At 35.2% G+C, this 16,803-nt stretch overlaps 1 protein-coding gene and 1 non-coding gene across 2 annotated transcripts; one reads left to right on the forward strand and one right to left on the reverse strand.

Moving 5' to 3' along the window:
• Nucleotides 1-395: 395 nt before the first annotated feature.
• LOC136990489 (uncharacterized) lies at nt 396-3,315 on the reverse strand. Its single transcript, XM_067288875.1, has one exon. The coding sequence runs from the start codon at nt 3,286-3,288 to the stop codon at nt 427-429; it is 2,862 nt and encodes a 953-aa protein (XP_067144976.1). The 5' UTR covers nt 3,289-3,315; the 3' UTR covers nt 396-426.
• A 12,790-nt stretch (nt 3,316-16,105) lies between these two features.
• LOC136990559 (5S ribosomal RNA) lies at nt 16,106-16,224 on the forward strand. Its single transcript, XR_010883075.1, has one exon. It is a non-coding gene; the product is annotated as a 5S ribosomal RNA (ribosomal RNA).
• Nucleotides 16,225-16,803: the final 579 nt, after the last annotated feature.

Genomic DNA, 16,803 nt, shown 5'->3' on the forward strand with positions numbered 1-16,803 from the left:
AAGTTATTAAATTTATAAAATGAAACTGTGATTATATACATTTTTTTATAAACTCATTTCACCTCAATGAAAATTATTACATATCAACGAACTTTAAGAATAAATTTTACAACAATAAGTTAATTTATTTTAAAAACAACTCATTTAATTAAGCTAACTAAAAACATAATAAAATTGTAACACTATCTGTATTAGTTATATATTATAGTACGTACAATTACATTAGTTTTAAATATATTTTAAAAATTTATATATAATACTAGCTTACCCGTCGCGCGTTGCTGCGATTTCAGGAGAAAGGAAATTCAAGCAAACTCATTATGATAAAATTCAATTTACATTTTATTATTTTTACTGAAACTTATTATTATTATTATTAATTTTCATCGGGAAAACATTTCAAAGTGTCGTTTCAATTCTATTTATTTATTGGAGTGCTTGTGGATACACGATATTTTTTGTTTTTCTGTCTGGTGCGTACACGAATAAATCAGAAGGTTTTCCGACGCGTGAGCTGGCCACATACAGTTGTCCATGTGAGAAGCACGGATTCTCCAAATCTAGCCCACACACTTGCAACGATTGTCCCTGTGCTTTGTTGATGGTCATTGCAAAAGCGATTCGCACCGGAAACTGCAAACGTTTAAATTCAAATGGCATATCTGTTGGGATCATTGGAATACGTGGCAACAGTACATCTTTCCCCTTGAATTTCCCATTTAAAATTGTAGCTTCGATGACATTGTTCATCATCTTTTTCACCGAAAGTCTTGTACCGTTGCAAAGTTGTGGTGGATTGATGTTTCGAAGAAGAATGATAGGCACACCAATTTTCAATGTTAAAATATGCGGTGGCATTCCTGGCAAATCTAGTGAATTCAAGAATTCTGTTGGGTAATTGACAACTTCGTCTTGATTCATAACAGTGTCGATGGAGTTATACGTTGTCGCTTCGCCTGGTATTCTGTTTTGAATGCTGAAGTTGATGTCATTGACATCGTTGTTCTTAGCTGCTAATATAGCACGTGCACTGAGCCACTGATGATTTTTGTAATTCCGTGCGATATTTGGGAAAACCTTTTGAATCAATTTGTCTTTGGTTGATGTCATCTTACAAAAGTTTGTTGGCAATGTGATACATTGTGTAGTTCTGTCTATTGCCATCTTCCCATTCCCAATATCCAGCAATTGTTTTGCGAAACGTTCGGCGGATACATCATTTTGTAGTTCAACACGCATATTGGTTTTCAAAGTCAATTTCTTTACATGTCGCCATAGAACAGATGATTTGAGGCATGCATTAAGTTCATCGGCGGGTGTTGAACGTGGTATAACTGGCAGAGTTTGTCGAAAATCACCAGACAATAAAATGAGTGCTCCCCCGAAGGGCTGGTCATTTCCCCTCAAATCTTTCAGTGTACGATCAAGCGCTTCCAATGCTTTTTTGTGAGCCATTGTGCATTCGTCCCATATGATAAGTTTACATATTTGGAGAACTTTGCCCATTCCGGAATTTTTGGTGATATTGCATGTTGGCGTCTCAGTGGTTTGCAAATTCAATGGCAATTTCAGTGCTGAATGCGCTGTTCGACCACCATCCAATAGTGTTGCCGCAATTCCAGATGATGCAATTGCCAGTGCAATTTTATTCTGTGATCGAACGGTTGCCAAAATTAGTGAAATGAGAAAAGTTTTACCTGTACCTCCGGGCGCATCTATGAAGTACAATCCGCCCCTTTGATATGTAATTGCTTGCATTATTGTGTCATATACAACACGTTGTTCTGAAACCAACTTTGGGAGATTCGTTTCAACAAATGTACCCAAATCATCGACATCGAAGTGTGTTTCACGTTGCAAATCACGATCATAAGCGTCATTTACAGATCGATTCGGTGCACACATTCCCAACTGCCCCAATCCCTTGTTAGCGATTGCCAAACATTTATCCTCGATCGAAACCAACGCCTCATTATACACATGTGGTGTAAATTGCATGTCCGGATTCTGATTCGTTGCTCGCAAACGATGTAGGATGTCTTCACTCATGCAATCTTTGTATTTTTCCCAAAGATCTTTCGGATTGGATGGGAAACACGTTGTCAATATTATCGCAAATAACGTGCGTATTTGCTGTGGTTGAGCAGTGTTCGATGCATCAGCGAGTGTTGTGTCCCAATGTGCATCGTTTTCAAGAAGATTTAATTCTTGGCAAGCCTCTCGATAGGTCGCACATACTTCACCATTTACTGTTCTCAGTTCTTGGAAGGATTTCGGTCCACGTACGTTAACTAACAGTAATCGCAAGTAAAAACATTCTTGATTGTTTGGATGAACTGTATACAGACGGCCTAACGCGTCGGACGAATATAAATTCGTATGTCCTTCAACTGGTTTGCCCTGTTTACGACGTTGAAACTTTTTCGCTGATGCATTCCATGTGTAGTATTTTGGCACTTCTGAGTAAAGTAGCGTTTTTGCGAACAAATCATCCGTGCACAATGAGAAGAACGCAGTTAACATTGTTTTCGGTGGCGATAATGCTCTTGCATGTACATTTTCCGTTGTAAAATACACACGCTGTCCATTTTCAAGATGTACTGCCAAATGAACAACTGTTGGATGACGTTCATGAATTGGAAAGGAGAAAATACGCCAAACTGCTTCATTGCTACTAATGTAGCGTCCCAATTCATATTGATCGATTTCATTGATTGGTGCAGATGCATTTCCCACTCCAAAAACTGCCATATCACTTCCTTTGTTGACATATTTGCAAATATATTTGATCGATTTCACTGAATTACAATACTCGACATTGATGTGTGCTTTGAAAGTCTTTGAGAGTAATGGTGAATACGGCACAACCCAACGATTATCGACTTCAATGTCATTGTTGCGTACTTTTAGAGTGATGAATTTGCCACCATCTTCAGTTGATCGTCGACGATATTGTGGATATCCATCATTTCCAGTGATAGTTTCGGCGTGTAAGTCTCGTGGATAGCGTTTCGTGCATTTTCCATCCTTCATGCACGGAGAATTGTTGTTGATCGCGCCGCATGGACCATGAATCATGTTGTTGGTAACGACTTCGAATAAGCCTGGATCAATGTTGACATCTGGTATTTCTGCTGAGATGACTTCATCAATTTTGTCTGGTGTAATTTTGTCGATCAGCCAAATCAAAATGTGTGCATGAGGTAATCCTCTTTTCTGCCATTCAATGGAATACATCCAACAGCGTGTCTCTCCAAAAACATGATGTTTGACAATGAAATCCGTCATAGATTTCAACTTTTGTTTGAACACACGTGCAATGATGTCATGGCGATCCGAAGACGATTGTCCAGGCAACAGAAGATCTTTAATTTCTTCCCACGTAGGGTTGCATGTGAATGTTACGAATAAATCTGGACGGCCGTATGCGCGAACATAAGTCATTGCATCTTGTGCGTATTCATGCATGTGCCGTGGGCTTCCTGTGAATGTAGCTGGCAGTATGACCATTTTTCCCAGTTCGTTGAGATTGCCATCAGTAGCAATTGCATCGCGTAAATGAACATATTCTTCAGAGCGCAGCTTGGTTTGATTCAGTCGAATGAAAAGAAGTCGTTCAGTCTCGATTTTTGCATACATATCGACAACATATTGATGGAATAATTTCCGACATTTCAAAATGTGATTGTCTGTGTTCTCACGAATCATCAATCGATAAGAATAGTAATTCATGGCACTGACTTTCTTATTGGTCTCCCTATCTGTTTGTGGATTTCTCATTTTGATATTGAAATGATATCCATCTTCTCCTTGCCAGAATAAAATTGGATATTGCAATGCATCGTATGAGCGATGAGTTTCGGAGACTCGCTGAACATTACCATCTCTGCGATGAAGAACTATATCACGTGAGTTAAATTCTTCGCCAACTATGACGATCGCCACTTCATTAATTGTTGGTGCATTGTATTGTCTTTCGTGTTGGCCGGCTGGTGTTTTGTCAGCTCTAATGACAACTACATAATCATCAGCTGGCATTCGCTCGAGGGCCGTCCTGAACAGTCGAACTAATTCGTTATGTTCATCGAATAAATTTTGTAATGCAGCAACAATTTCTCGATTAGTGCCGGTATTGAATCGACAACGTTGATCAACTTGTTCATCAGTGGCTCCCATGAAATAAATTTGGAGAAATTTGTGATCTGCATCCGGCAGTGGTAGAAGTGATCCAGTACGATGATAAATTTGCCCTTGCACTTTGAACGTTGGCATGTAATTGTCACGTATGATTTCTGTTGCACCAAACGATGTCATTTGGAAACATGAATTGTACTTGCGTATGTTTGCCAAGAAATGTTTCGACTGGCTTGTGTCACCTGATACCAACGTTGATAATGGTTCGGGTGGTAAATGCAATTCTGGCAATTTCACTTTTCCACCTGCGCAGCACATTCCTGGAGTTTCATTTTTGAATTTCAAAGCATGGCAAAATTTGCATAATTTGTCCATTTTTTCAATAACGACACTTCGATGAAGACTGTAATCATAATCAGCATCGTAATTAAACGCAGCAAGATTCAAATCAGCGTGGAGTGTCCATCTGGATTGAACATTGCGTTCTCGATTCATTCCTAGTCTTGCTCCCCGTTGGTCAATTGTTTCCTTCGAGCGGGCTTGAGCAGTGCGTACTCGATCGGTTTCCAATCTCGATTCTCGTTGCTTGTTCGTTTGAGAAGAACGGGCTTGAGCAGTGTGTACTCGATTGGTTTTCAATCTCCATTCTCGTTGCTCGTTCGTTTGAGAAGAACGGGCTTGAGCAGTGTGTATTCGATTGGTTTCCAATCTCGATTCTCGTTGCTCGTTCGTTTGAGAAGAACGGGCTTGAGCAGTGTGTACTCGATTGGTTTTCAATCTCCATTCTCGTTGCTCGTTCGTTTGAGAAGAACGGGCTTGAGCAGTGTGTATTCGATTGGTTTCCAATCTCGATTCTCGTTGCTCGTTCGTTTGAGAAGAACGGGCTTGAGCAGTGTGTACTCGATTGGTTTTCAATCTCCATTCTCGTTGCTCGTTCGTTTGAGAAGAACGGGCTTGAGCAGTGTGTACTCGATTGGTTTTCAATCTCCATTCTCGTTGCTCGTTCGTTTGAGAAGAACGGGCTTGAGCAGTGTGTACTCGAACGGCTTGTAATCTTGCTTTCTGTTCCTCGTCTGTTTCTGAAGCTCGTAATGCCTTTTTCTTTCGTGCTTGAGATGTAGATCGACCAATTGATTGACGTTTGGGGGGCATAACTGTCGGCGATGCTTGCAAATTCGCTGAGAAAAATGGGAAAAATCAGTATTCGAAAAAATTATTCAATTTCGAATTTATTCAAAGAATTATTCAATTTTTTAAATCGATTCAACTTACTATTAAATGTCTCTCTCTCACTGCTTCTCACTACTTTTCACTACTGCTTCTGGTCTACTCTCTTGTCTGAATTTTTCTTTCTGACCCTGAGACCTCTTGAGTCTTGTCTCTGACTTTCTATCTGACTCTATGATCGGGTTGGAGCTCCCTTTTTAAAAACTTCTAGCATGAGAAAGTTTGTCATCAGACGATGATTTATATGGTAGTGTCGTCATCGGGTGATGATTTATTGGCGGTTTCGTCATCGTAGCTGAGATGATTGTTTTATTTTGTTGTTTGATAATGACATCTAACTTTTATAGAGTCATAATCTTGTTGATGTGACTCATCTTTGTTTTGTGACAGCTCTCATCATTATTCATTGATTGCTTTGACTAAGTTCTTCGTTTAATGTGTAAACATTGTAGAAGTGACACTCGGTGCCGTGGAAGGGGGGTACGATGTTTCCACTTTTATATTTTTAATCCTTTACAAATTAATTTAATTACTTAATTGCTCCTTTCTGTTTTCCCTTGCATGTTGTCAGTTTTCTGATAGTTGGATAATAAACCGTTTCTACTCTAATTTGTCTCTTTAAACCATTTTATAGTTGATATTAAAATTTGGAAGCGGGAGTACCAAGATCGGTAAAATAGGCAAATTCCCTCATACAACTTCGATTGTTGTTTAAGATACAGTTAAGGTTTTAACAAAGGTCAAGTGAATACATAATTAGCAAAAATAAAGTGATTAAACAAAAATTATTACAAATAACAGTTCACAAATACATATATAAAGATATTTTTGGAAGGGGGGGAAATGTTGGTCTTCACATATGCCAGAAACCTTTGTGGGAGTGTATTAAACAACTTCCCAAAGTTTCATGGCAATCGGATAAATGGTGTAGTAATGCATGAAGAGACAGACAGACAGACAGACAGACAGACAGACAGACATATTCGTTTTTATATATATAGATAACACTTCCCCCGTGAGGGAAATTTCAAAAAATCCCTTCTTAGTGTACATTCTCTTGACGTACCCTATTAAAACGCAATCAAACGCGCGTCTAAAATAGTATAATAAAAGCCGAGTTCTTCACAGTAAGCCTTAATCCTGTCCCTCTCCCTCGCAAGGGAATATCGAAAAATCCCTTTTTAGTGTATATTCTGTTGACGTACCCTATTAAAACGCAATCAAACACACGTCTAAAATAGTATAATAAAAGCCGAGTTCTTCACAGTAAGCCTTAATCCTGTCCCTCTCCCTCGCAAGGGAATATCGAAAAATCCCTTTTTAGTGTATATTCTGTTGACGTACCCTATTAAAACGCAATCAAACACACGTCTAAAATAGTATAATAAAAGCCGAGTTCTTCACAGTAAGCCTTAATCCTGTCCCTCTCCTCGCAAGGAATATCGAAAAATCCCTTTTTAGTGTATATTCTGTTGACGTCACCCTATTAAAACGCAATCAAACACACGTCTAAAAATAGTATCATAAAAGCGAGTTTTCACAGTAAGCCTTAATTCCTGTCCCTCTCCCCCGCTAGGAATATCGAAAAATCTCTTTTTTAGTGTATATTCTGTTGACGTCACCTATTAAAACGCAATTAAAAACGCAAAAAACCGCATGTAAAATAGTATAAATAGAAGCCGAGTTCTTCACGGTAAGCCTTAATTCTGTCCCTTTCCCTGCTGGGGAATATCGAAAAATCCCTTTTTAGTGTATATTCTGTTGACGTCACCTATTAAAACGCAATTAAAAACGCAAAAAACTGCATGTAAAATAGTATAAATAGAAGCCGAGTTCTTCACGGTAAGCCTTAATTCTGTCCCTTTCCCTGCTGGGGAATATCGAAAAATCCCTTTTTTAGTGTATATTCTGTTGACGTCACCTATTAAAACGCAATTAAAAACGCAAAAAACCGCATGTAAAATAGTATAAATAGAAGCCGAGTTCTTCACGGTAAGCCTTAATTCTGTCCCTTTTCCCGCTGGGGAATATCGAAAAATCCCTTTTTTAGTGTATATTCTGTTGACGTCACTTATTAAAACGCAATTAAAAACGCAAAAAACCGCATGTAAAATAGTATAATAAAAGCCGAGTTCTTCACAGTAAGCCTTAATTCTGTCCCTCTCCTTCGCAAGGGAATATCGAAAAATACCTTTTTAGTGTATATTCTGTTGACGTACCCTATTAAAACGCAATCAAACACACGTCTAAAATAGTATAATAAAAGTTGAGTTCTTCACAGTAAGCCTTAATCCTGTCCCTCTCCCCCGCAAGGAAATATCGAAAAATCTCTTTTTAGTATATATTCTGTTGACGTAACCTATTAAAACGCAATTAAAAACGCAAAAAACGCATGCAAAATAGTATAAATAGAAGCCGAGTTCTTCACAGTAAGCGTTAATCCTGTCCCTCTCCCCCCAGTGGGGGAATTTCGACATGTGTATTATATAAAAACACGTGCGTATTCGAATGCAACGTAGTGTCAAAATTTCAAAGGAATCGGTAGGAACAAACGAACGTTATATTTTATTTATATAGATAGATAGAAAATGATCTGGTTTAGTCCGTTCTCACAGAAAAACAATGCCTCACAGAGAAGCAAACTTAGGTCGTCGGAAGTTAGCGCCATCTGTTGGACATAAAAGCCTTAATCCATATATAAATATATTTTTGAAGGGGGGGAAATGGTGGTCTTCACATATGCCAGAAACCTTTGTGGGAGTGTATTAAACAACTTCCCAAAGTTTCATGGCAATCGGATAAATGGTATGGTAATGCATGAAGGACAAACACACACACACACACACACACACACAGACATACATTCATTTTATATATATATAGATGATTACATTTATTTATTTAATATTAACTTATTATCAATAATATTATCATTTTAATTAATTTCTATACATTTAAGTTTATATTACTGAGTATTTATTTAAATATAATTAAGAAACAGTTTAAAGAATATTAAACTCCAAGAAAACGAACCTCTGATTGTAATTCCTAAAAATTTGTTTTTCACATGATAGATATAAACCCTACAAATAATTGCTCAATTCTTATGTCTAACTGTTAACTTTTTAAAAATAATAGATTCGTTATAAAAATGAATTTTGCTGAACTTTTCCTTCAGTTTATCTAAAACATGACATATTTCTGCAAGTAAGTGAAGTAATTAATTTACATAAAGTCGGCAAAAATTTTTCATATTTCAGAAATAAGTTATATAGTACTTTTAAACTCTATCACTTCGCGCCTACTCCCTAAAATTTTGTTTCTCATATGATACATGTAAACCGTGCAAATAATCTACAGATGAAAAGAAGAAATTATAAGTCATTTGAACAGTTTATAATAAATTTTATTTTAACAATAAGTTTAATATATTGTGTTTAGCTATCAAATTTATCCTAATGTCAACTCGTGATTTTCTATATTTCTAGGTTTGGCCTCGTTTATTACCGAAAATTGTAAACGAAGATAATATCTATATCAAAAACTATATTATAATACACTGTATTAATTTTAATGCAGGCCATTTGGGAATTTTTGAGAGTTGAAATCTAATTTATATTAAAGTATCTCAATTAAATATAGTCATACGAAGAAAAACGATATTTATTATAAATTATTTTAATACTTACTACAGGAGAATTTTATAGTACCAGAATATATTTTGTCTAACTGTTAAAATTTAAAAAATGATAGATTCATTATAAAAATGAATTTTGGTGAACTTTTCAGTATATCTAAAACATGACATATTTCTGCAAGTAAGTGAAGTAATAAACTTTTGCTGACTTTAAGTAAATTATTCGTAATTCAGAAATAAATTATATAGCATCTCGAAAACTCTATAGCTCTCTAAAATTTTGTTTCTCATATGATAGATATAAACCACGTAAATAATTGTCAAATCTTACCAATTTTTTGTGTCTAACTGTTAAATTAAAAAAAATTAATAATAGACTCATTATAAAAATCAGTTTTTCCGAACTCTAGAATATCTTGTTACAATCCTAAACTCCCAGAACTATGTGTTAACAAAGATTTTCATTGTGAAGCGCAAATGTCTCAAAATCAATAATCACACATATTAAATAATAATAATAGTAATAAATACTTACCTTCAAAATTTATTAAAACAGAATTCAATATCACATGAAACTAATTCAGTAATATTTCAAAATAAAAAGTTATAGGAAAAAAGTTATGCATATATTAAAATAATAAGTCAATGAACTTTACTAAACCTCTAAAAGACGTATTTTAAACATTTACACAATTGTCTAAATGGTCGTACATTGCATTAAATTTTACCACCTTAAATTGATTCTCTTCATATTTCTTGATGTTAAACTTGTGAATTTTTCGAAGATTTACTTTTATCTAGACTTAGGTCTAAGTCAAAGGCAAACTTTTAAATAAAAATACTTACCTTCTGAAGAGATGATCTTGTATAAGAGGTTCTTGCAAAAGAAGTTCTCGGCGAGGTATTGAACCAGTCTCTTATAACCAGTATTTATACCATCTCTTAATGCAAAAACAGCGGAAAAAGGATATATCAAAATTAGCAACTTTGAAAAACAAGATATTTTAAAATGAATCGAAAACATTAATTTCTAATATTAATTTAAAAACAGAGGAAAACGGATATTTCAAAATTGAAAAGTAAAGTAATATACTTTACATTGCATATTCAAATAAATAATTGTGTTGCTATAGAATCTTTTTATTATAAAATAAAATTATAAATAATGTTGAAATAGATATTTTTATTGTTTGCCTGCTGTTAATATATTTTTATAAATTTATTTATTTATTTCTATGTAATAATAAACAAAATTGTTACATGTGCATGAGAAAGTTCCTAAGTAAAGTAAGTTATTATTTCCTGCAAGTACTTTAAAGAGTTTACTTTATATAGCATGTAAAAAGCCCTCCCTCCTTTGTTCCCACATGGCAGAATAAGCTATTAAAAGATAAAAATCATTAAAACTGAAATAAATCAATAAATATGCATTTAATTAAAAATAATCAGGTATTTTTACTAATACGGCTTGATCGTCACGCGAAACGCAACAATATCGGCAACAATACATTTTTCCATTGTTTCACTTTCTTTGTTGTAAGTGGCGATTTTCGAATGAGAAAGAAACTTTTGCGATTTTTTGCTTCATTTCTTGAGAATAATTGCTTCGGATAAAAATGTGAGTAATATTTTGGCTGATTACACGATATACTGTAGAAATATTTTAATATAAATAGAACTACCGGTTTAGAAATTTATCATTGAGTAATCATAAGGTTCTCCAAGTTAAGTAAGAGCACAGAACTAGAATAAAAATATTCATTTAAAGATAAATTTTAATATTCTAAACTGATTTGTAATATTCCAATACTGTTTAAAATATAAAAATTTATTTTGCATTATTATTTTTCTTATTTATTATCAAGGCGATTGGCTTTATTCAAAATTTCCTGTAGTTGTCATCTGTCTATATTCTCATGTTGAGTCTTACTGTCAAATCTGCATTAACTATTCTTATCGATCAACTTTCAATAGTTTCCTTTATTTGAATGTTTTTTCTGAGCTTTTATTGATGAAACAAGTTTAAAAAGTAATGTGTTTGGGAACGCTCCACCGTGTAACAAAGCGTTAGTTACACTGCTGCCACTCGAACGCCCTCTGGCAGCGTCCCGGACTAATAGTATTGTTTATGTTTCGTTGTGTTTTACAGCATGTAGCAATTATGCACGAACCTCACATGTACATGAATATTTGAAAATTATTTTTAAATAAAATTAATGTAAACATAATAGTATAATAGAAACGAAAAAAAATAAATAAAAAAGGGATTCCACGCAGGAAATCAAACCCACAACGTTCAGGCCTGGAACCTGAAGTTGGACCAGCACGCTCCTACGAGCCACCAGCCAGTCGAGAAAAAAGTGACAGTTTGAGCCTTTTTTTTAAACTCTTTCCGCCCTGTGGGCACTAAGAGGGCCTCGTGTAGTAGACCCATTATGGGTTCGGCCAGGCCCACAATGGGGCGACCGGGTGGTGAGGGACAGGGCCCGACATATCCAAACGGACAACCCTCCGAAAAATTCCTGGGGATTATTCGACCCGTTCGGATTCGATCACGGATCCCCCACAGCGGTAGGCTACCACCTTGACCGCTCGGCCATCCGGCCGTCTAGTTTGAGCCTTTTAAGTGATTGTCTGATTTTTAACTTTTAGTTCCCGGCATCGCATTTCATACTTGGCACATGTCAGTCGTTAAGGATGCAAAATAACCAAACCGAGTTTGATCAAAGTCAGTGACCTCGACGTCAAACCTCCTTACATATCATTTATAAAAATTTTTTCTGAATATTACTTCTGTTTCTAGGGTCTAATTTATTTAAATTTATTATATGTCAAGTAAGTTTATTTACCAAATGCTAATATTTTAAACCGCTTTAATATTTCGGTGTAAATTTGAACAACAAATTTTAAAATTTTAAATAAAAGATATACTGAAATTTTCTTTTATTTACAATGATTACCTCACTTCTACAGAAAGTAGAACACCAGACGACCTTCACCCACATTTCAGTCTGGGGGAAAGGCCGCCAGGCGTCGTAGTTATAAACATAACAACCTTTACGTCATCTACCATTGTGGATGAAATTCGTTAACTGTCAATTACATTTTCTTGAATTTGATTCGCAGGTTGAAAAAAATCGACATGACTTAAATGCCTAAAACTTTAAAAAATTACATAAAATTGAAAATAAATTCAAAACTTTTGAAAAAATCGTAACGAATGGAAAATCAAAAAAGAATTTAATATAAATTTGAAAAAAAAAATTTTAGCAAAAAATTACCGCGAAAAAAATTCATATATAAAAAAATTATGTGACAATAAAAAACGATTTTTTCTTTACTAGACGTAACTGTTTAAAATTTTTTTTTCCTAAACGGAAACGAGAAAAACGCGTGGGAAAATTCTTAAAAAATTTCCCACGCTTCTTCTCCACAACTAAGTGGTAGCGCCACGTCTGACTGTTCCACTGTTAAGAGGTTATAATATGTTTTATGTCTAAGAGTTACTTGTCAATATAATCCGGACACGAATATAAATATTGTGATTTACTACGTTATTTAGATAAATCAAAAAATTTCCCATAAAATTTACCTAATTTAAAGAATTAAAACGCGCTTAGAAAAATTGTGTTTCATAATATTAAAATTATTAACATCTAAAAGTGATAAAAATTCTAAAGATTTTATGTCTGAAAATCTGTCAATATAATTACAGTATAATTAAAAGAAAATTATAATTAAATATAACTTTGCAAAAATAACATTGAATACTCTTTACTTTTTAAATCTTAAACAATTCACGTAGTCAGATAGCTCCCTACCCAGTGGCTAAGGGTTAGAATTGGTGGAAGCGTTAAACGTGTATAGCTTCCACCAGCTAAACCGGGTGAGGTTGGTGCTCTGTAAAACGCATGCGCCAATGCCCTCTGGTTGCTTTACACCAGCGCTGTCCAACTTATCATAGCCCGCGGGCCATATTTTCTTCACCAAACATTTCGGGGGCCAAGAAGGTTGATAAATGAAAAGTCAGTTTATGTTAATTAAAAAAATATTTTATTTATACTAAAAAGAAAATGTTAAAATTTTCGTAATATATTAATGAAAACATTGTGGCCGTAATTTTCACATAGAAAAATAATTTTAATATTAATAATAATAATTTAGTAACAAATTTATTCATAGTAAAATGTACTCGCGGGCCGTAAAAATAATTTGGCGGGCCGTATACGGCCCGCGGGCCGCCAGTTGGACAGCCCTGCTTTACATTATTCAGTTATTCTTGTTGTGGAAGCTGTCTCGTAAGCGTTTCCATTTTGCCACTAACATTTGAATATACAATAGCAACCTTATCGTTTTTTTTCACATGTAGTATAGAAAATTGTAATAAGATACATAATGCAGTTATAATAAAATATTAATTTTAATTAATTCAAAGTACGTTAAAATATGAAAATTTATATTTTAGAAACTACAAGGAAGGTCATTGGAAGGTGGAAGTGGCGCTTCCACCGCTTCCAATGACGGCACGCCACTGCTTCTTAACGAGCATTTTTACAATCCCAGACTTTTTAAATAAGACATCTATTACATTTACTTCTAAATAGCAGATGCTGTCACCTATAACTAACCTTACGAAGATGTAAAGTGCCGCTTTCCATATTCTGAAAGAATTTATTACATACGAAATATTTTAAAAATAAAACAAAAAATCGGTTCAAATACTTTCAGAGGACGAAGTTTGACCGTATGCGTCGAATAATGACGCCAAAAATAGGAATGGGGAAGGAAGACAGGTTCTAAAAAGCTGAACGATATCTGTTAGAGAACACAACTGGTTAAATCAGTGTTTCCCAACGTGGGGCCCACGCCCCACAGAGGAGCAATTTGATGGTTAAGGGGGCAATTCGAAAATGGACTCGTCCAGAGTTTAAGTTAACCGTATAGCCACTGTACGCCATATTTATTATAAATATTGATTTAAGTTAGTTTTAATTTTCTTTGTTCTTTGTTTCCCTTTCCTTCTAGAACTTCCCTTTAAAGAACTACCCTTTTCCCTTGGGGTGAGATTAACAATTCTGGGAACCACTGAGAACAAAGAGATGAACAAGGTCCTGAGGCCGGTGAAAGAGGAGAAAGGACAATTTTTGCCCAGACCTCCAGGTGGACAGACGTGAGCTGTAGTGTTCCAGGTCGCGTTTGGCAATGACTGGAAAGTGCAAAAGAGTTTGATGAAAGGATTGGGTTTTATCGTGGTTACAATAAGTGTGGCAATTAAGTGCAAGAAAAACTTCAACGAACACGACAATGACAGACCTTCCAAAAAACTTCAACGTATATGTTGGGGGCATAAGAATTTTAGAAAGGCTTAGGTGGGGCATAGTACAAAAAAGGTTGGGAAACACTAGGTTAAATTCTCAATCATCACTTATCGCCATACACATGTTATTAAACTTCTGTCTTATTGTTGGAATTAAGCTTAGGGTCCAAGAAACCGTAAACTTTTCCCGAGTTATTCAATCATTCGACAAAAACCGTAGTACAGTAATAACGAAAAAAAAACCTTAAAACGGTTACCACAACAGCGTTTATTGTGGTGAAAGTTCAAAGGTTGTATTACAAAAGAGATTTGCCGGCCACTTTAAAGTGTGAGCAGATATTTGGTATTCTGGCATTCATGAAGTCATTTCTGATCTTAACGGCTTCGTAAATAGTTTAAATTAAATATAATTGGTTTTTTTAATTATTTATTGAAAAAGTAAGTGCTCGAAAAATTACACCTACTTGATAACTACAAAGCAGACAAATCCCTGTACAGTGCGTGATCAGTTAACGAACGAATCGGATAACGAACACTTTCGGGAAAGATTTTTATGTTCGGACAATGAACACCTCACAGAACATACAGGAAAAAGAAGCGACATAAAATAATGAATACGGATTAATCTTCCTTTGTCTTCGGGAAACAATTCACAACTTTTTGGAGCAAGGGAGACGTTGACATCGACACTCAACCCGGTATAAACTGATCGGATAGTATTCCACCGAACTTTGAAACTCTTGTAATTTCTCTTTTATTTTTCTGACAGAAACAATTCTTTCATAGTATTCGAGTAAGAACTCGTTAAGTTTTGTGTCAGTTTTTATTTTCGAAAAGTAAGATTATAATAGCAAAGGTAGAAAGTGGCCTAACCTAACCTACCTCATCTATTCATTATTGTTGTTTGGCTCTTTGTATAAGTTATCCAAGTTTAGTTTTACTGTACTAAGCTACAATAAAATAGGCATAGAAAATTGAAATGAAATGCCAAACGAAAAGCCTGACGTCAACAAAAATAGCTGCCATTGTTCTGTTCATTAAACGGTGTAATCCAACTCGCTGACTGACGTACGGGTTTTAGCTGGCAAAAATCACAATTGTGCTGAAAAACGTCTTTGGAAATTTTGGGGTTTCAGTCGTCTGCAAACTTTTTCGACAGTCGACCCCTTTCAACCCTCCATGGACACCCTCCACTTTAATGTTAAGCTACGTAATCATAATAGGACTAGCAAACAAAATTCTTATTGGGCTGCAATCAGAAAAAACTGTAGACTGTCGGTCTTTTTCTTATCTCAAGAACGGAGTTAGATTGATGAAAGACGAGACCCGATATGGGCAGCAGGAGAGCCCGACTATGTACTAACTGTGTCCGATGCAAACCGGAAGTCACGTTATTTCAATTGAAAAATTTTCCCCCTAAAGGAGTTAGCTAGATGACTCTATCGTTAAAGGTAAAGTATGATGTACAGGGGCTGATTTGGGGAGGAGAGCATATATTTTAAATGAAATTAACGAAAAATTGCAAGCCGGCATTGCGACAATAAAAGAATTGCTGGTGTGATCTTTCGATTGTTTATTATTTATAATATTACATATATCTAGACAGATGCGTTATAATAAGTCTTATTAAATTAGTAAAATTGTCAATTTTTTATAAACTTTTTTTCCATGGATCCCGGTTTAAAGTGTATTTAGCGTGGAACGCGATGGGAGGGAGGACGAACAGCGACATTGGAGGCGCGAATTGGCATGCGAATATGCATGTGATGCTGCGAAGGGCACTTGTCTTCGACAGCGGCCATACCACGCTGAAAATACCGGTTCTCGTCCGATCACCGAAGTCAAGCAGCGTTGGGCCTGGTCAGTACTTGGGACGCAGACGACCTGGGAATACCGGGTGCTGCTGTCACTATTTTTTGTCTTTCATTCTTACACCTATCTTTTTTTTCCGTCTAATAAAATTGATTACTTGGCGCAGTAATTTTTCTTTAATCAAGCAAACATTTCTTTACTATACCGTGTACATTGCTTTATAAATTCTCAGTGTGACAATTACAAAGGCACACTGGGCGTTTAAATGCCTTTATCACGTGTAAAACAACTACTAGAGCTATCGTCAAAATCAAGCAACAGCCTCTCTTATTTATATTTATATTTACTAAAAATTCAAATGTGAAATACTATAATTAAATAGAATTTGTATATACTAAGCAGATAGGAAGAGAGCGACGGTGGCGAAAATTTTGCTTTGCTGAATACGAAATAAAACTTATAGAATTTATATTTAATAATAATTATTTTAAAATTTCCACAGAGTATTATGGACAGAAAAAAGGTATTGCCGTGGAATCGGTCATCGGACCAAGATTAGCTGATATTTACATGATTACAATAGATAAAAGAATTTCCAAGTTAACAGGTATTGAATATTATGCAAGATATGTAGACGATATGATAATAGTATATGATTCTCAAACAGTTTCATCTA

This window comes from Centruroides vittatus, unplaced genomic scaffold (genome assembly GCF_030686945.1).
Source record: "Centruroides vittatus isolate TY-2023 unplaced genomic scaffold, ASM3068694v2 scaffold_944, whole genome shotgun sequence".
Lineage (NCBI taxonomy): Eukaryota > Metazoa > Arthropoda > Arachnida > Scorpiones > Buthidae > Centruroides > Centruroides vittatus.

What these genes read in the sequence shown, in the direction of transcription:
- LOC136990489 (XM_067288875.1), bottom strand. Translation starts at nt 3,288, where the DNA reads ATGACGGATTTCATTGTCAAACATCATGTTTTTGGAGAGACACGCTGT.